Below are 21,315 nucleotides of genomic sequence, written 5' to 3' on the forward strand. Positions count from 1 at the left end.
GAGTCAACTGCATGTAAGATTTATTGTTTGGATCACTGCAACATTCACATTCATGCATCTCGTTCATTCTTTTTAAAAGGCAGAAACTTCAATACAGTAAAGCATAAGCTGTATAAAAGCAAAATATGGACATCGCTGACCTTCTTTTGTAATGGTACTAATGCTATGGAGCGCCTTATCAACATAAACTCAAATAATTAGAGATATCTTTAATCATTTAAGTTATGATCAATTCAATTATTGCGCGCTATAATTCAATTATTTAGATCTATGTAATGGTGCTAATACTATGGAGCGCCTTATCAACATATACTCAAATAATTAGAGATATATCTTTATCATTTAAAATATGATCAATTCAATTATTGCGCGCTATAATTCAATCATTTAGATCTCTTCAAGTAGTTAATGATCTCTTCAATTCTGAATTATTGCGCACATTGATTGAATTGTTGATAGCATTAATTATTCTGCTGAATTGATGAGCACTCTTATTGAAACCTTGTTGCTCTCCTCAAATGAATTGATGATATCAAGAATTGAAAAGATGCGCGCCACTGTTCAATTGAAGAGAGCAATAATTTAATTCAGGCGTGCATCAACTCAACTAATTAATACTTGTAATAATAGAAGTATTGCTCTCTTTACTTGAATTGTAGCGCGCATCAATTCAATTAATGCACACAATTAGTTGGAGGGGTTTTTTTTTTGGGGGGGGGGGGGGGTCCTCGCAAAGATAACAGTTCACTCTGTGTTTACGTCTGTTCGTTAAGTACTAGATCGTGCATGGATATAAGTGTTTAATTCCTCTTGAATGGTATTTTTGCCCTTTCGACTGCCCTTATTCAAGGTTGAATTTTTCCTTGGGGGGTAAATACTGAACTTTTTTCAAAAGAGAAAATTATGCAGATTAAAGATTGCCATGGGGACGATTGCGGGGAAATAATCTCCATATATATATATATATATATATATATATATATATAAACACCTTACAGCTTTTCAATGGAGAGAGAAAGTAGTTGCACGCTTTTTCATTCACCTTATCTATGAATTAAAAGAGAGATGGATTTATTATTTCCTTTCAAAAAACATTTTCATGGCAAAATTTCACAAAATCTCAGCAAAATGTATCGGCATGATGAATTGTTAGATGATAAATATGAGAAAGGAAATAATGAAAAAGGATGATGAAAAGAATAATTTTGATATACAAAGGTAATACCTTCAGTACCTGTAGTATAGTCATTGTCTTTTGTTGTATGAAATGTAGTGTTGAATATGTATCAGCAATGTGATGTTTCATGTTCATTTTCTGTTTTTGTAGCAAATTTATAGATGCTCTCTCATGTCATTTGATGTCTTCACAAAAATGTACTGTAGAATCATTTAAATTCGTGGGGGCCAATTTTCGTGGATTGCTGAATTTTTACGGGTTCGTGGGGACGTAATTTCGTGGATTTGTATATTTGTAACAAAGACAACACCGGAAAGTTTGCTTTGTCTTTATTTGTTGAGGATGTAACTTCGTGGGTGAGGGGTACCCACAAATTCCACGAAAATTGATTGAGCCACCACGAATTCTAATGATTCCACAGTATTTGAAAGTTAATAATGACATTAATGGTGTAGGGAGGTCAAGGTCACAGGGAAGGTGAAGGTCAGAAAATAATGCCACAGTTGAATAACCACCATTAATATGTATCGGTATTAAGAGTTTTCATAAAAATATCGTCAGTAGTTGCTTTGAAACTGAGCTAAACACCAAATAGAGAAAAGTGAGATCAAAGTCAAAAGAAAATGTCAAGGTCAACAATATTGATGCAGTAAAATAGATGTCACCAATATAGATCAGCATATAACATCTTTAACAGTTCCTTTGAAACTGACTTAAACACAAAGTGCGACGGAAAACAGACATGAATACAAACACTATATTAGCCATATTCAATCAGCTGTTCATGGCGGGGCATAAAAATGTTTGAATATTAGTAAAGGACACATAGACTGTTTGAATATTAGTAACTGACCTGTAAATATTATGTTCGAGAATTTTACACTCATATAAAGATGTAGCTGCAGAACTGCAGCTCTCTGAACAAATATTGTGACGGATCTCCGTTCAGTCACATTTCTGCAGCTAATAAAGATGTCACCAGCTTTAGTGATTCACTATAAAAGTCAATAAAAATCCGTTAACTCTGTCCACCGGTTTCAAAATGTGAGATTTTAAATGTCATGACATACCTTGACCAGAATAATCAATAGACTGCAACATTCTCTCAGGCATGGATAGCATTCATGGTTCAATGGTCAAAAAGTATGGAACACTGCTATCACCAGAGATCGGATCAGGTGCTTAGGAGGAGTAAGTATTCTTGTTGAACGGTCACACCCGCTGTGGGCCCTATATCTTGATTAGGGAAATGGAGTAATCCATAGTCAAAATTAGTATGTAAAACAATCGGTATGAAACACGTCAGAAAGTACTCGATCTAGTGACTATTTGTATCTGTAAATTAGATATGTTATAATGGCCATAAATTGGCGAAATGCTGTCTTCAAACGAGACAATTGAAACCCCTGTAACTTATTTGTCAATAACCTGCCTCGATTTGAAAACTGATCATAAGCACAACATGCTCTGATACATTAACACCACATGCAGGTAATGGGATATTGCTACATAGGTGATAGAGGAGCTGAAGTAATTCCATTTGTCAGAAAGTTGAGTTGTTAGTTTACGGTTAACATCCATGATCAATAAAATATCCAAGTATAAAGCAGATGTGGAAGAATGTGTTGTTTTTTATTTCGAATTCACGGGGATATATTGAATCGACATATGAATGAATTTATTGTTAATAGATAAAAACGTCGTCAATATATTTAGATGTCGAGTTGAAGGCCACAAGATATTTCTTCTCATGTATATAGAAACTTTTGAATAAATCGTGCCATGTAAGAATATATAAACACGTCAGTTAACAAAGGAGCACAATTCGTGCCCATGGGAATTCCAACATACTGTTCGAAGACCGATCACCAAAGACTACATAGATTTGTCAATGGGGAGCTTCAGCATATGGTTTTTATATCAACTTAGAGTACTTGAGAGAAGAGCAATGTTTTGCAAAGTAATTTTTGGGATGACTGATCACTAGATATGAATATTTCAGTGTTTCATTTTTATTGAAGAAGCAGCCTAGTCTTTAATTGATCGTGAAGAATGGTCGTGTAAAATGCAGCATAGTAATACATTTTGATGTTGTTGAATTGGGAGGGAAATGTGTGATTTCAAATTTACTTAGGGAGTTTTTAGAATCCACATTTAATTTACACCACTTCTTGCATATGTTGTGGCACAGTGCGTTTGAAGTATCTCCTTCGTGGAAGTTGATATTTTCGTGAGGAATAAAGATAGGAACTTGGTAGAAAATTTACTGGATCTTGCAATGTATCACTGTAAGGGTTTTGTGAAGTTTTGGAATCCAGTATAGGTACGGTAACTCAAATTCATTTAACCCACATAAATACTGGTATACATTCTACATGCATATTATATATGGACTTGAGGAAAAGACAGCTTTCTCGTACTGGTTTTTAGCCGAGCTAAGGAGGAAGGTAATGTCTGGATTACAATAGAGGAGAGCAGTTAGAAAAATGAACCGCTAGGCCTGAGAGATCAAAGGAAGGACTGCTTACTGCAGGACATACAAACACAAGCTTGTGACAGCTGAAGAATATGTAAATAACCACAACCCACAGGAATCGACAAAACGAATGAAATAAAGAATGGATTAAGACGTATCATTAAAATGTCAGAGACAGGAGACATCTCTAAAACAGAATGTTCTAAATGGCGGGGTGTTACTATACTAAGCAAAATGTTTCACCTGGGACAAAAGTGTTATAGAGAAACACTTGCACAAAGAGAGCATGCATAATTCCTATTTTGAGTAAACAGTCTTTCATAATTTCCACAGACAGAGAAGAGAATTTACATTTGATTAAAGAGAGTTTGAATTTTCCCAAGTAGGAAGAGAAAAAACATGTTTCTCACATTTTAAGAAGAACGGATAAAATGTACCTAACCAGACTAGGACTCAAACCCCGATACTCCTGAACATCTACTGTAATCAGGTGATCTAGCAGTGGAGCTACCGTCAGACAAGGATGGCCACTACATTCATATTACCTAACCATATACTTCTATTCCTCAATATTTTGACTGCAAATTGAACTTTTGCTGTTTCGTTGTTTTCATATCTCAAAGGCACTGTGACCGCAAGTGACATTGTAACTTCATAATTATATTTAAAAAAAAGGTTTTTCTCAAGAAATTTTTACTGTGCAATGAAAGCATGGAGGCACTCCTGCACTATAAACATTTACTCATTCTTCCTTTGTTTAATACAGCCATAATACATTTACCCCATTCTTTCTATTTTATACCCCCATAATACAATCACCCCATTCTTCCTGTATAATACCCCAATAATACAACCACCCCATTCTGCCTTTGTTTTATACTCCCATAATACAATTACTCCATTCTTCTTTTTTTTTTATACCCCCATAATACAATCACCCCATTTGTCCTTTGTTTTATACCCCCATAATACAATTACCCCATTCTTCCTTTTTACCCCCATAACACAAACAACCTAGAATTTATTCTGTAAAATGAAATATAAAGCAGTGCTATGATTAACTCTATAATGTAATTCTTGTATTACATTTACCTTTAATCAACATTCTGCAATACAAGTATTTTGGAATACGTTTTTAAATCTCTGATACATTCCAGATTCATATACATATCTTGTGTATCCAATACACAAAAAAATGATGGAAATTAACAAAGGTTTCCAGAATAAAAAAAAAAATTAAGCTGTTAAACACGATGTCATTTATTCAAATATCACTAAAACAGTCACAAATTATCCTGTCTGTGTAATTGTTCTTTAATTGTCAGTCACTAATTAATTAATCCTCTAACTCTTTGCCTCCGCTGATTTGAGAATGGCTTCGTAGGTGTCGACTTCGATCTGGTACTCAGCTTTATCTGTGGCCTCCACCGCTGCATCCCTGGCGTGCACAGCCTTCGTCATCGCTTCACGAGCCTCCTATTGAATGAAAAACTACCAGTACAGTGACTGTGTTAGGCTGAATACACACCACTACAGAGAGGGGGGGGGGTTGAAATTCAGGGTGCTTATTGAATTTGAAAAACTTCAATGGGCATTGGCAAGACTTCACTTATAATACACATCCAGAAAGAAAAATGTCTACACCATAGGCGTTTTTCATATAGTCTACCTCACTTACAGTATATTGAAGTTGCTTATAACAAAATATTTGTTATATTGAAGTAAAAATATCCCCAGTAACATTATTTCTATAGTTCAGCATCAGTTATATTGAGCTTTGGATATAATGAACAATTCAGGTTGGTTCTCTGAATTACAATATAACCAGATGAGACTGTAGGTAATAGTTCTATTTCTTGTAGACTGTCATTGCCCCTTATAATAATACACTGCAAATCAACAGTGGTCAACTGAATGCTTCATTACTGTGATAATTCATTCAACAAATATGTGTAAATCATGTAACAGTGTTTGCTAAGCTAAGGTTAGCAACTCTTATAGAAGAAACTTAGAAGCTGTGAAAAATTCTGTATAACAAGGATGTGGCTTTAAAGGAAAAATGTACCCTAATAAATGTGTTATTATGTCTGTATAACCTTCTATCGGAAATTCCCTCATAAATTCAGTTGATTTGCTAGAGCCATTGCAGCTGGTATATTCTAGCTCTTTTAACAAATAGGGTTGTTCAATAGTACATATTGCATTTTACTGTATATGACTTCCACATTGTACTGTATATGACTTCCACATTGTACTGTATATGTACTCTATATTGTATAAGAATTGCATTTCCTTACTGATTGTCCATTCTATGTTGAAGAGAGAAATATGTTTTTTAATGGTATATACAAGCTCAACAAAAATTTTATCTATCTAACAAATAAGGACAAATTTACTTGGTTGATGATTAATGAAGACAAACCAGTAATTGTCAAATTGAGTGAATATTTAGTGCAAACTTTCAGAAAAAGAAGTGATGCTTTAAAACTGCAAAAATCATTATAGTTTATTATTCATATATTGGTATAATACTGATACTGTCCATCTACTTGTATATATACATGATTAGCAATTCATATATGTATGTACTTGTTTCCCCAACATGCTGCATCCACATGCAGTTTGCAGTCTATGTAACCTGTAGTTAATGTTGTAAACTTTCTTTCTTTTTTGAATTTCCTTCTTTATAAAATATCTTACTGTTATGCCCTCTGGGCCCAAAATTGGAATAAACTTATCTTATGAATTTCACAGTGTACTATATATGACTTCCACATTGTACTGTATACGACTTCCACATTGTACTGTATTTAAATTTAAAGCAAACTAGCATGGCGCTGCGCCATTCCCTTTTTGGCTGGCGCCATGCCCCTTTTAATTGCACCATGTCCTTTTTTCTATATAAAATTTAAAAAAATATTTGTTAATATAAACAATTGTTCTCTACTTCACAAGGTTGATTGAAAAGTTTAAAATCAAGGCAGCAGGTATTAACTTTTATAGAGGCTAAATGATTATTCTATTACTATCATAGTATGATACAATGAAAGTGCCCTGAAATTGTCTTGTCGCGATGAAAAGTGCCCTTTTGAACATATTAAATGTGTGCCCTCTCTAGACCTAGATTTAACACTAGTATTAGTGTATGACTTCCACACTGTACTGCATATGACTTTCACACTGTACTGTATATGACTTCCACATTGTACTGTATATGACTTTCACACTGTACTGTATATGACTTTCACACTGTACTGTATATGACTTTCACTGTATACCAAATCCTTGAAAACAGCAGTGAATATAACCTAACCATAACATTATAATAATAAAATGAACATAAAAACCATGAATTCAAAACTGTGGTAATTGATTTTAACAAGAAATCAAAAAAATAACTGAAGCTATATATGATGTTTCATACTTCAAAAGGACTAAACGTTTTCACTGTCAGTTCAAAATAAGATAAAATTAATATTGCATTCTATATATGTATTTATTGAGTATACTCAAACATGTGTATGTACTTGTCATTTCCTAACATCTGTTGGTAGTTAGCATTGTCACCTAGTCCGGTGACATTAATATCCATAGTACGGGCTGTTAGGACCCATGTGAAGTCTTTCATACAGGTAAAGCCATTCGAAGGCTCTTTCCCGTGCAGTCTGTTAAATCCCACCCACCCGCCAATCGCTATGTACTGTGAATTGTTCATTTTTATTATAATACACTGTAATGTGAATCTTTAATTGTAGAATACAGAGAGAAGTGCATGAAGAGAGATTTTATACTCCATAATGTGTACTGAATTATTCAAAATAATTAAACTGCACATAAGAGCGCTAACGTGTTTGTGTTTATTTTTAGAAATGTTTTATGTTCGTTTAAGTGAAAGATCACCCATCATAACCCTGTGTCCACAATGGCATTCACTCTGACTTACAGAGGGGTCCAGATCCGAAAGCTCACAAGCTTCCTCTGCCAAAATATGGACAGTTCCATCCGGATTAACTGTTAGAGATCCGCTGCTGGCTGCAAACAAAAGGCAAGAAGTACAGGGAATCGCTGAATACCTAATTATCCTATTATTTAATAGTTCTTAAGAACAATATTGATAGGAAAACATGTGATCAATCTGTCGAACATACCAAATATATTCTTGGTCTCGGAATCGTTGACAACCACCGAGACAACGCCAGGTTGAAGAACTGCGAGTGTTGGTACGTGTTGTGGCAAAATACCAAAGACTCCATTTACCGTTGGAACATTCACTTGTTTCACGGTCTCGTCTTTGAAAAACACCTGAAAAATAACCAATTAACGTTTCAGGAGCCCGCATTAACAGTCTGATGCTCTATCATTGAGATCACGTTAACCCACTGACATATATACTAGTAGTTACGCCATGCCAAGTAACTGCTGACATTTCTGTTGTCAAGTAGGGCTGTGTGGTGCACCAAAAATTTCGGCACACCGCGATTCATACCATTTGATTCGATGCACCGATTACGAATTCCGGATTTCGGTTCAGTTCGGTTTAGATTTTACATACACCAAAACAACAAATATGGCGTCCGAGTGATGTGCAGAACATGTGGTTTTTTATGCAACAGAGATTTAAATCACTACTGTGTTGAGAGTTAGCATTTTCACCACTCAGATACCAACAGAATATCGTCCGTAAGATCATTGCAGTTTATCTTTACATGACATATAGCATTTCTGTCAGTGGTGGAGTGAAATCAACATCGTAGGTAATGACACAGATTTCACAGTTAATATGAGAGAAGTAAATCAATAAAGGAGATATTTTCAAAGACACTCAATTGGTAGAATTGTTGAATTTTTACATATCAATGAAAACAATATCATATACATTTTAGATTCACTATAGATTTGTTTAATAATCCAAAACTTATGCACCACATTAATATTAAACAAATTTTAATAGACCGTCAGTGGTTTTTTTTAAATCAGTTATAAAATGCCATTATAAATAGATATGATGTTTACAAATGACGACACATAGTTTTATAACTTGAATAAAATAAAATCAAATTTGCTACTCATTAAAATTGTTAATTTTTGTGCTGTAATTAGATAAATTGGACCCAACATGAACTGAATCGAAAATAACCGAACCGTGCTGTTCTGAATCGAAACCGAACCGAATCGAGCTAACCCTGAATCGTCCCAGCCCTATTGTTAAGGATAACATTGTTTATCAAAACTGAGCAAGAAGAGACAGTGCGAGTATTGCTTTATCAAAAGTAGTTATACATGAATTATAAAGGGATATTATTGTGAGAACTCAATTTGGCAAGATTTGACTAGGCTGTTCTTGATTTAGCTCAGAATTCTTCAAAAATTTGTTTCAATTGTCAGACATTAAATTAGGACCAACATCATTCTGAACTTCATCTACCCATGTATCAGGCCTACAGCATCTTTACCAGTCGCAAATAAATTACCATCACAACAGTCAATTCCATTCCAGCCAGAAATGTCAAAGTTCATAAACCACAAAGAGCATTTAAACACAATTTGAAGAAAAACATCTTCACAAATTCTTTTGTAAGAAACTATACTTAGAATATATGCTATCTCAAGCATGATAAAGTTGGCTCAGATTCGACTCGGCGGGATATTTGGATGGACACATTCATGGAATCTCGTAGCAGTCCTTCATAATACATGTCTACCGGTAGAAATTTACATTCAGCTTTGGTTGGCTCTAGCAATTAATGTGCATTTAAATGACACTGCAGTTTGCTTCAAATAAGTGATTTGACTGTTAAACTAACTCTTTATCACTATTAATTTTGCATTGCTTACCGTCTAGGTATGAAGAACCCAAAATGAAAACCGTCACTAAATTTTCTGTTTAAATGTCTTAATATGAGGACTCCTATGAAGGAATTGTTTACCTCCTAATAATGAAGCGTTCTGGTTCCTATTGTCTATAAGTGATAACTGCCCACACCCACTGTGTATCACTAATAAAGAATCGCGGCATTCGATTCAAAGTAGTCTTTGGTGGTCTGGCAGTGTCATAATATTGCCAAAATTTAATGGTGCAATTCAACTATTACTATCATATTCTCCTCAATTCTTATAATTTCAGTTGACAAGGGTTTTAGAAGTGTAATTATACTATTTTGAAAGCTAAGGATAAACATGTTCATGTGGACAGTGAAGTGGTATTACAATATTGAATCATTTAACTGCACTTGTTTAATAATTTTTTGGCAAAATAAAATATTTTTATGTTCAAATAATATGTATAGATTTGCTATATAACAATGCCTTTGAGACTCAGACTGAGCTTATTTATTTAACAATGGGAATCTCCTCTCTTAAAGTGTACAGAATGTTAAATGTGCCCAATGAGCACATTTTTTTTTACACTAACATTCATTCATTATTCTAATTCAAAGCAGCCTTTACTTATGGAAAACACAAGTATGATATTAATAACCTCAACTTCAAAGTACATACAAAACTGGTTACGGTGTGTTTTTCATTTTCTTAGGTATTTATGGATGTTGATTGATTGATTGTTTTGCGTCCCATTTTCACCAACTGTTAGTTAGCCTTCTAGTTCAAATGAGTCAACCATATTTAAACTTTAAATTTCCAGTAAAGATCCGCAGCAAAAGTAGTAATATTGTCCAATTGTTTTGTACCTTTTGTGCTTGAGTCATTAAGTGCTGAACAACCATTATATGGTTGACTCGTTTGAACTCGGAGGCTAATGGCTGGTTCAAATGAATCTGATCTACCAAAATGGACGATCAACATTCATCAAAATATTGTGAGGATGACCACAAATAGCTATATTCTAGACTAAACGGTAATTCTAAATTGGACTGCAATGGATGACAGATGCATGAAATCCAACACAATGAAGGAAAATGCATGGAGAAAATGGTGTAGGGTAAACAACGGCAACCTAATTTTCAGAAGTTGGACTTATTTTTTCAAAGTTTCTCTGAAGTTAGGTAAACAATTTATGTATTACAAAACAGAGAAATATTCTGGCTTTGAACTTTGAAAACATTTTATACATTATCACGATTAATACTGAAGTTTTGGGAGTTTGAAGCGAACAACAGAGAATTTATGGCTGCTTTGTTAGCTCCCTTCACTATATATATATACACCAGTTTGCTCAGATTTAATACGTCAAAACCCTATTGAGTTATAAAAGTAAAAAACGCCATACCGCGGTACACATTCAGTGACTCGAGTATGTACATATAAACGAGGACTGCATATCTTTTGAGTGCTATTACAATGTAAGTGATTTGGCGTGATTAAAATCCTTTGAGTTACGATCTGAGGAACGTTGGACTAACTTCACCGTCCAAGGTTAACGAATTTATTCATTATTATCCTTACCCTGTTCGGGGAGGCCATTGTGAAAGAGATAGTGACTGCATCAGCATATCCTCTTTTTTGTTGATGCTGAAGTGAGGAAACTCGGCAACTCTGACTGATTAATGACGGAATTCTTGCAGAACGTCGAATCAGGTTCGCCATGGCTGCCGGTTTCACTGTGGATCGACCTTCAGTATTTTTTGTATTTCGAGCCCGATTTAGTCATTTTGTAACAAAGTTGGTTTTCAAGAACTAGTGTATTTTACGAGTATTTTCGGGTATAAAAATGATATGATATAATGTATATACATTTTTCTTTAATATTTTCTCTCCCTCAGTCTATCTTTAAATATAATATAAATAACACACGCAAGAGAAGAGAGTGCGACAAAGATAGATAATGCCTACAACTGTCAAAGTTCGGAAAACAGTACGGAGTAGGCCTAGGACAGTTTATCCCTCATTACCCACCCAGTGAGTTGAATTAGACGAAACCTACATCCAGGTAAATTATAGAGTTATAAACTGCATATAAGATACTTAAAGAAGTTTTTTTTTTTTTTTTTTTTTTAATGTAGATATATCTATTAATGCTCAATATTCATTGTAAATCAACGTAGGCCTATTTAAAAACAGGTATTTTTGTGAATATCAGAAATCTTATTGTCTGGTAGGCCCTATGTGCCGTATGATAATTATTACACGGCAAGACAATTCATAGTAAATGCTAGCCATAGATCAAATTACACGTGGAATAATCCGAATTTTTTAAAATTTAGATACATGTTGACGATGCAGTGAATGGGTGGAAGACTTACGTTGATGAACACAATGTCACAGACTCAGAGAAAACAGCCTGTCTACGTTGATGGATTTGTCAAACCAGGATTTGAGAAAGTTCTTGATGTATTCAGGTTTGTATACGCATAGTTTGATTGAATATGAGTATAAGCATCAAATTGCCTCCCTTGTTATGCATTTTCCCAACAACATACATGTGCTCCATATCATATGGCATATGCAATCTAATTAATTGATCCTTGTGTAGCTGTATACATGAGCTGATCAAAGGATCTAATTTTAATTAGATTGCTCCATTTGATGTCTTCTTCAAAGGACAATTAATATTTCCAGCTATAGGTTTTTTTGCTTACCCTTTTCTTCTGACTTGTAATGCCAGGAGATTTTCATCCAATTAAAGATTAAAGATGAATTGTAACCATTGGCTCACAGTCTCCCTGAAAACCATGCCCACAGACCGACACCACATGGTCTATTTTCTTACTATGCCTCTACCAAGACTTTGTAATGAATTTCCTTTTCTTTTATGTGAGTCATTGATGCCTTGTTACTCTCTCTCTCTCTCTCTCTCTCTCTCTCTCTCTCTCTCTCTCTCTCCTCTTTGTACAAGAAAGAGTTAGAAGTTGCCATGCTAATTGAATTTCTATTCAATCATTTAATTCAGTCATTTTTGCATTTCCATGATAGCTTTTGATGGTACGACTGCTAAAGTGACCAATTACTTAAAATAGATCCACCTCGTTGCCATCTGATCTGATTGTATTACTGTAACAATGAATTTCTAATGTTTTGTAGTTTCTATCAGTTTGGGATGTAAATTTATGGACATGGTCTCCTTGTACTGAAGCATTAAATCTGTATTGAGCAATAGTTGAGATTTTGAATGACAAATACCCATGAAATCCAGGAGATTGATCCTGCACATCATGTGATGAATTTCCAAAGAACTTTATTAATCAAATAATTTATCTTTATCAAATAATCTTTATCATTAGAGATTTTCAATATCTGATTTGTGATTGACAAATTTTCAACTGGAGTAAGGTTTTTATCAAATAGATCTGACAATCAAGGAAGCAGAAATGTATACACAGTGTGTAGTGGTTTTATTACAACTTGACACTACAACATCTTTATGATATATAAATTTCATGGATTACAGGTACAATTTAGAGAATGACATTGAGAGAGGGGGAACATTTGCTGCCTACTACAGGGGAGAACTTGTGGTGAATATCTGGGGAGGGTATGCTGATCGAAAGTCCAGGGTAAAATGGAGGAAAGACATGCTGCCATGTTTTTATTCCACAACAAAATCTCCATCTGCATCCGTTATAGCTCACCTGGTGGACAGGTAATCCAAAGTCATGTCAGGTGTTCTGTACAGACAGGTGTGTACTGTCAGGTGTACTGATAATTTCAGGTGTTCTATACAGTCAGATGTACTGATAATGTCAGGTGTTTTGTATACAGTCAGGGGTGTACTGTCAGATGTACTAATAATGTCAGGTGTTCTGTACCTTCAGGTGTGTACTGTCAGATGTACAGATAATGTCAGGTGTTCTATACAGTCAGATGTACTGATAATGTCAGGTGTTCTGTACGGTCAGAGGTGTACTGTCAGGTGTACTAATAATGTCAGGTGTTCTATACAGTCAGGGGTGTACTGTCAGGTGTACTAATAATGTCAGGTGTTCTGTACAGTCAGGGGTGTACTGTCAGATGTACTAATAATGTCAGGTGTTCTGTACAGACAGGGGTGTACTGTCAGGTGTACTAATAATGTCAGGTGTTCTGTACAGACAGGGGTGTACTGTCAGATGTACTGATAATGTTAAGTGTTCTATACAGTCAGCGACAGGTGTTGGCACATTACAGAACTCTCACCGCTACGGTCCTGTGCGCTAAGCATAAGTCTAACTTTGTGGTATTTCATCTACAATTGGTGATGTCTTAATATAAGTGAAAAATTCTTGACGAGACGTGAAACAATCAACCAATGAGATATGTCAGGGGAGATAAATGTGACATGGCTGTTTACAATATATAGGCTATGTATTTGAGGTTTGATAGTAATATAGTGCTAAGTAGAGACTCACAAGGTCACTTCATTTGTACAGGTACTATGTTTTGCTGATTTTCTTACTTCTTACTTTTTTCTTTTTCAGAGGTTACCTGGATTATTCTGAAAAAGTTTGTAAATACTGGCCAGAGTTTGCAGCTAATGGGAAGGAGGATATCACCCTGGAAACTTTAGTCACCAACCGGGTAGGTATCAGCCGGATTACAACTGGGTAGGTATCCGCAAGTCATAGCTGTGATTACAACAGGGTAGGTATCTGCCGGATTACAACCGGGTAGGTATCCACCAGATTACAACCGGGCAGGTATCTGCCAGTCCTAGTTGTCATTACAACCGGGCAGGTATCCGCCAGTCCTAGCTGTCATTATGACAGAGTAGGTATTCACCGGTCCTAGCTGTCATTACAAGAGGGTAGGTATCTGCTGGTCCTAGCTGTGATTATAGTCATACGAGTAAGAGCCTTCGTTTACGTCCCTAGATGCCTTTAATAGTTACACAGCACTATGTCAAAAGTATTTCAGAAATATATATATATATATGTAAGACTCCAAAGTGCGATGGGACTCCAAAGTGCAATGGTCTGCGCCAAACCCTGATGGTGTAGCACGCCAAAGTACGATGGTCCTCATTCATGCACCAAAGTGCGATGGTGTGACACGGCAAAGTGCGATGGTGTGACACGGCAAAGTGCGATGGTGTGACACACCGAAATCCATTGGTTTGTAAACGACACAGTGTTTTGGTACAGACTGAACCAACCGTGTGTTGTTTCACCAAAATATCAGTGCAAAATCCATGCACAGAAAATAAGAATAAGAACTTATTTCATTACCCTCTAGTTGTCGTGTTATTAAACACAAAATTTTCCAACGCGAAATCGTATAGAATGTTTTGTATTATAGTACACCCCCAGGAATTTAATACGTGTACGTCAAAGTAATAAATGATCATGAATTAAGAATGTTTGGGCGAAGAAGATAGTTCGACAACAAATGTACTTTGCCGTTCTCACTATCCTCGACAGTGTAAATTTTGCCTTTGCTGTCGTCCATGTAACATTTCTTCAGTTTTATTTTGAAAAACGTTAAGAATGACGTCACAATGATGTGACGTCACAAACATTACTGAACTCCGCACCATCGGACTTTGGCGTGACCATCACACTTTGGAGCGACCATTGCACTTTAGAGTCTTACATATATATATATATATATGTGTATGTGTGTATATACAGCAAGTAACCACAAATTTAATAATTCTATTAAAGAATGAATGAATCAGTGTGAGAGGGTTGTATATGTATGTATATATGTGACAAAAATCGAATAAATTATTTTTTTTTAAAAGTATTTCAGAAATAGACATTTTAAAAACAGTTAAGTGTTTTGTCTACTTGTACAATTTCCCACAGTTTGCCTTTTACAGTAAAACACAGTTATAGCGAACCTCCAGTGTGAGCAAAAAACAGTTTGTTATATTCGAACTTCATTATATCCAGCAAATTTTTGTTTTGTTTTTTTTCTTTCATAGGAAAATAAATATCACTTTGCAGTGAGCTTGAATTCATTATAAGTTTTAAGTTTGTTCATTATAAACATGTTTTACTGTATTTGTAGGCTGGTTTGTCGTGTACAGAGGAAAAGTTCCCCATGGCTCTGTCGAAGGATGACCCTGATAAACTGGGAAGAATTTTAGCCAATCAAAAACCGCTGTGGACCCCTGGTAAGGATGAACTTTTAGTTTACTTTTAGAAATGAATCAGAAGCCAGTCATTCATATACAGGCCGGGATTTCTAAAAAAAAAAATCTCAAACTTAAGTTTGAGTTTTCATTTATTTGAGCAGTCAGAATTTGAGTAAAATCTCAGACTTAAGTTCAAGTTTTGATTTAAGATTTCTTCAAAAAATCCAGACCAGATGATATTGTTATTGCATGTTCAGACATCTGTATACTGGTTTCAGGATGTAACCATGGCTACCATCCTGTGACCTTTGCCCTGTATCTGGATCAGGTCGTCAGGAGAGTTGACCCACAGAGGAGGAGCCTTTCACAGTATTTTGATGAGGAAATGGCAAAACCATTTGGTAAATGACTTTTAAAAATATTAGTCTTGGGTCCCAGAATTATTTCCCCACAAAATGTGTCCTATAAAATGCATTTACACAATGTGACATTTGTAAATGTAAAAAACATTGTAATCAGGAATTTTCCATCAGATCAAAATAAATTCCATTTATTTTCTGCAGTAGTCAAGATGATCATTTTGGGTTTGTGTGTTAATTTTTTTAAACATCAATACAGACATTGACTTTCAAATTGGTCTTCCCTATGAGAAGCAGTACCGAGCACCCCGCATCGTCATGATGAAATCTTTTGATCAAAACGAGTACATCAGGAATTTCAAAGGGGACCTCAACATTTTGCAGCTGTCGGGAGGAAACATCACTGACTTTCTGGGAGTAAGTTGCCATGGGCCTTTTGTATGGCTGAGTATGGCTGAGTATTTTATACAACCTTATATCTTATAGTGTTATTCTATCCAAGAACATGTATTTTGATTGTCCAGATTATAAAAATAGTATTTTGGTTTTGTAAACTTCACCGCAAGTCAACAAAAATAATTTTCACAGCAACTGAATCTGAGATTTTTGAGTTCAGAGTACCTGCCGAGGTACTGAGAAGAAGGTGCACTTAATGTCAACTGTAAAAGTCATCACACATACATGTATATACATGTACGTTTTGTTTTGTTACATAATGATTTTTATGCCCCCAAGTTCAAAGATTAGACATTCATAGTGTCAGGGCTGCGTTCAAGATTGTAGCAGCTACGTAGGACTCGACAGCGCTACGATCTTGAAAGATGTGCTAGGCTAGCCCTACGTAGGGATAACAAGGGTTAATTCATACAGTGCGTTCAATAGACCTAGATAATCAAGTCTAGCAGCTAAGCTAAGTTCAGGGTCATATATCAAGGTCATATTTGCCACAATTGGACTTTGCCTTAGTATTTTACAAACATATCTTGTTTTCTATGAATAATGTGTAAATAGACTGGGAAATGTTTGCCTCATGTTTTTTTTCCTCAGGCTCATCGAAAAAGGATTTCATCCTGTTTAAAACCCATCCAAAATCATTTATAATTAGTACTTTAGGGTAATGAGTAAATTTGAATTGGTTCAGTTTTGAATTCGCCAATTCAGGATGAGGCAAAAATTGAATGAGGACAAAAAGTGACCAATATACAGTATATACATTGACCTAACACTGACTTCTGTCGTAGGTTCGGAGGATGAATGACCCAGAGGTCAGGGTACTTCCTGTGGGATCCGTGTGTGGTCATGGCACAGCAGAATCCATGGCCAAGTTCCATGCCATTCTAGGAGAGGGTGGGGTGTGGCAGGGAAAGCGGCTACTCTCTACAGAATCAATCGAGAGATTCCAACAGCTTAAGAGTGCTGGGTTTGATCTGACCTTCAGTATGGACGGGATGTGGAGCTATGGTATGATGCTCTTCCCAGTCATGGAACAGGGAAAACCGGTTAGTAGGCAGGAGGAAAAGTGGATGTGGCATATTCTATAACAACATTGTTTTGGTTATCCTATGTCCTTAAATGAGCATTGCAATTTAGTGGGTATGTGACAGGTTATTATTTGAGTGTGGGTGTGGCAGGTAAGTATTTAAGTGTGGGTATGGCAGGTTAGGACTTGAGTGTGGATGTGGCAGGTTAGGATTTGAGTGGATGTGACAGGTTAGTATTTGAGTGTGGGAGTGGCAGGTTAAGACTTGAGTGTGGGTGTGGCAGGTTAGAACTTGAGTGTGGATGTGGTAGGTTAGTATTTGAGTGTGGGTGTGGCAGGTTAGTATTTGAGTGTGGGAGTGGCAGGTTAAGACTTGAGTGTGGGTGTGGCAGGTTAGGACTTGAGTGTGGATGTGGCAGATTAGTATTTGAGTGTGGGTGTGGCAGGTTAGTATTTGAGTGTGGTTGTGGCAGGTTAAGACTTGAGTGTGGGTGTGACAGGTTAAGACTTGAGTGTGGGTGTGACAGGTTAGTATTTGAGTGTGGGTGTGACAGGTTAGTATTTGAGTGTGGATGTGGCAGGTTAGGATTTGAGTGTGGGAGTGGCAGGTTAAGACTTGAGTGTGGATGTGGCAGGTTAGGACTTGAGTGTGGGAGTGGCAGGTTAAGACTTGAGTGTGGATGTGGCAGGTTAGTATTTGAGTGTGGGAGTGGCAGGTTAAGACTTGAGTGTGGATGTGGCAGGTTAGTATTGAGTGTGGGAGTGGCAGGTTAAGACTTGAGTGTGGGTGTGGCAGGTTAGTATTTGAGTGTGGATGTGGCAGGTTAGTATTTGAGTGTGGATGTGACAGGTTAGTATTTGAGTGTGGGTATGGCAGGTTAGGACTTGAGTGTGGGTGTGGCAGATTAGTATTTGAGTGTGGAAGTGGCAGGTTAGTATTTGAGTGTGGTTGTGGCAGGTTAAGACTTGAGTGTGGGTGTGACAGGTTAGTATTTGAGTGTGGGTGTGACAGGTTAGTATTTGAGTGTGGGTGTGACAGGTTAGTATTTGAGTGTGGATGTGGCAGGTTAGCATTTGAATGTGGGAGTGGCAGGTTAAGACTTGAGTGTGGATGTGGCAGGTTAGGACTTGAGTGTGGGAGTGGCAGGTTAAGACTTGAGTGTGGATGTGGTAGGTTAGTATTTGAGTGTGGGAGTGGCAGGTTAAGACTTGAGTGTGGATGTGGCAGGTTAGTATTGAGTGTGGGAGTGGCAGGTTAAGACTTGAGTGTGGGTGTGGCAGGTTAGTATTTGAGTGTGGATGTGGCAGGCTAGTATTTGAGTGTGGATGTGACAGGTTAGTATTTGAGTGTGGGTATGGCAGGTTAGGACTTGAGTGTGGGTGTGGCAGGTTAGTATTTGAGTGTGGGTGTGACAGGTTAGGACTTGAGTGTGGGTGTGACAGGTTAGGACTTGAGTGTGGATGTGGCAGGTTAGTATTTGAGTGTGGGAGTGGCAGGTTAAGACTTGAGTGTGGATGTGGCAGGTTAGTATTTGAATGTGGGAGTGGCAGGTTAAGACTTGAGTGTGGGTGTGGCAGGTTAGAACTTGAGTGTGGATGTGGTAGGTTAGTATTTGAGTGTGGGTGTGGCAGGTTAGTATTTGAGTGTGGGAGTGGCAGGTTAAGACTTGAGTGTGGGTGTGGCAGGTTAGGACTTGAGTGTGGATGTGGTAGGTTAGTATTTGAGTGTGGGAGTGGCAGGTTAAGACTTGAGTGTGGATGTGGCAGGTTAGTATTGAGTGTGGGAGTGGCAGGTTAAGACTTGAGTGTGGGTGTGGCAGGTTAGTATTTGAGTGTGGATGTGGCAGGCTAGTATTTGAGTGTGGATGTGACAGGTTAGTATTTGAGTGTGGGTATGGCAGGTTAGGACTTGAGTGTGGGTGTGGCAGGTTAGTATTTGAGTGTGGGTGTGACAGGTTAGGACTTGAGTGTGGGTGTGACAGGTTAGGACTTGAGTGTGGATGTGGCAGGTTAGTATTTGAGTGTGGGAGTGGCAGGTTAAGACTTGAGTGTGGATGTGGCAGGTTAGTATTTGAATGTGGGAGTGGCAGGTTAAGACTTGAGTGTGGGTGTGGCAGGTTAGAACTTGAGTGTGGATGTGGTAGGTTAGTATTTGAGTGTGGGTGTGGCAGGTTAGTATTTGAGTGTGGGAGTGGCAGGTTAAGACTTGAGTGTGGGTGTGGCAGGTTAGGACTTGAGTGTGGATGTGGCAGGTTAGTATTTGAGTGTGGGTGTGGCAGGTTAGTATTTGAGTGTGGTTGTGGCAGGTTAAGACTTGAGTGTGGGTGTGACAGGTTAGTATTTGAGTGTGGGTGTGACAGGTTAGTATTTGAGTGTGGGTGTGACAGGTTAGTATTTGAGTGTGGATGTGGCAGGTTAGTATTTGAGTGTGGGTGTGGCAAGTTAAGACTTGAGTGTGGGTGTGGTTAAAAGAGCAATTTTGGAGAAAAATCTTGTCATCTAAAGGTTTCATTCTGAAGTAGTACACTGATTGTTCTGTTTTTCTTCTCTGTTTATAGACTATGTTTATGTTTGGCCATGGTGGGTATGGAGGACAGATGGGGCTGGCAGACACCACATACAGGGTGGGGTTAGCCTACGCCACCAGCCATCTGGACCCCAGTTCTCGGGCGGGGGCGGATGCAGATAAGCGCTGGCCCTCCATGTACAACGCACTATACAAATGTATATATCAGATGGAAAATATTTCAGTACCTAGAAAGACTTTATATCTTTACGAGGACTACAAAAAAGCTAAGGGTACCAGTAAAATATAACTAGTGAATTAGTGTCATTGCCCGAGTTCTAAGCTAGCAGTATTTTCGTACCAGTGACTGTACAGTACTATTTGATTGCTTGATTTTACACTTGTTGAATGTTATATATAATGAATATAATGGAAATTATTTTACACTTGTTGATTTTTACATAAATGTACAAAATGAACAGGGCATGTTAATAAAAATATATGTTTTAAAATAATTTGTTTTATTACATGAATGTAGTTTGTTATAACTTAAATACTGTCACAATTTGTTGATCTATATACAAGTACATGTAATAAGAGTATTGTGTATACCTGTGTGAATGTGGTTTTAACCCATCAAGCAGAAAAGTTTAAAAATGTTCCACATTGAAGAGAAAATCAAGGTACACTGTACAATGTACATGTCTAGGTGCAATTAATTTTCTTAAATTTTGAATATGTTTCACATTTTTAATTTCTACTGAACAACATGGCTGACTTCAACCAAAGTATCCTTAAGTATAGGGGATTTGAGCGTGTTCAGAGGGGGATCGGATGCCTCTTTTCAAAGGGAGATAATAGGGTGAAAGTATTTAAAAGGAGAACTTTCATATAAATTGAAATTTCAAGTTTGTTAATGATCATGACCGCCTGGGCTGAGGATGGACCACAATATGGATTTTACAAAGTACATCTAATACATAGATATAGAAAATTTGTATATAATTCTCCTTAACAATCACAATGGTACAATTTACAATAAAGGAATATCCTCATGTTGTGTACATTTAACAATTTTATCAAACCATGACTCCCCGAGTCAGGAAGTTTTTCATTAGGTATGTGTAAAGATCATCTAAAAGAAAACCATAAGTTTATCAAATTAATTTGCAATCACTTCTTATAAAGCACCCTCTAGTTTGTCCAAACCATGGGTGCTAAGAATCTGAGGGTTAACATGGGAATATGTAGGAAAATGTATATGTGTGTATAAAATCAAGAAGACAAAAAGCATCTGGGCAGGTGAGCAATGTAGCCTATAAGCAAATTGGTTTAAATTGTTTAGCATGTGTACAGTAACTATAACCCAT

The 21,315-nt window shown here is 36.7% G+C and overlaps 2 protein-coding genes across 2 annotated transcripts; one reads left to right on the forward strand and one right to left on the reverse strand.

Annotated features, from left to right (window-relative positions):
- Positions 1 to 4,889: 4,889 nt before the first annotated feature.
- On the reverse strand, positions 4,890 to 11,195 carry LOC125670564 (ATP synthase subunit delta, mitochondrial-like). Its single transcript, XM_048905789.2, has 4 exons — positions 11,055 to 11,195; positions 7,802 to 7,955; positions 7,597 to 7,685; positions 4,890 to 5,129 (listed from the first exon to the last, which is right to left on the reverse strand). The coding sequence occupies exons 1-4, from the start codon at positions 11,193 to 11,195 to the stop codon at positions 4,998 to 5,000; spliced, it is 516 nt and encodes a 171-aa protein (XP_048761746.1). The 3' UTR covers positions 4,890 to 4,997.
- A 26-nt stretch (positions 11,196 to 11,221) lies between these two features.
- LOC125670562 (beta-lactamase domain-containing protein 2-like) lies at positions 11,222 to 20,457 on the forward strand. Its single transcript, XM_048905785.2, has 9 exons — positions 11,222 to 11,538; positions 11,813 to 11,947; positions 12,997 to 13,188; positions 14,003 to 14,102; positions 15,534 to 15,639; positions 15,879 to 16,001; positions 16,219 to 16,376; positions 17,201 to 17,458; positions 19,998 to 20,457. Exons 2-9 carry the CDS (start codon positions 11,835 to 11,837, stop codon positions 20,253 to 20,255), a joined length of 1,308 nt encoding a protein of 435 aa, XP_048761742.1. The 5' UTR covers positions 11,222 to 11,538; positions 11,813 to 11,834; the 3' UTR covers positions 20,256 to 20,457.
- Positions 20,458 to 21,315: the final 858 nt, after the last annotated feature.

The sequence above is a fragment of the Ostrea edulis genome, chromosome 4 (assembly GCF_947568905.1).
Source record: "Ostrea edulis chromosome 4, xbOstEdul1.1, whole genome shotgun sequence".
NCBI classification, from domain to species: Eukaryota; Metazoa; Mollusca; class Bivalvia; order Ostreida; family Ostreidae; genus Ostrea; species Ostrea edulis.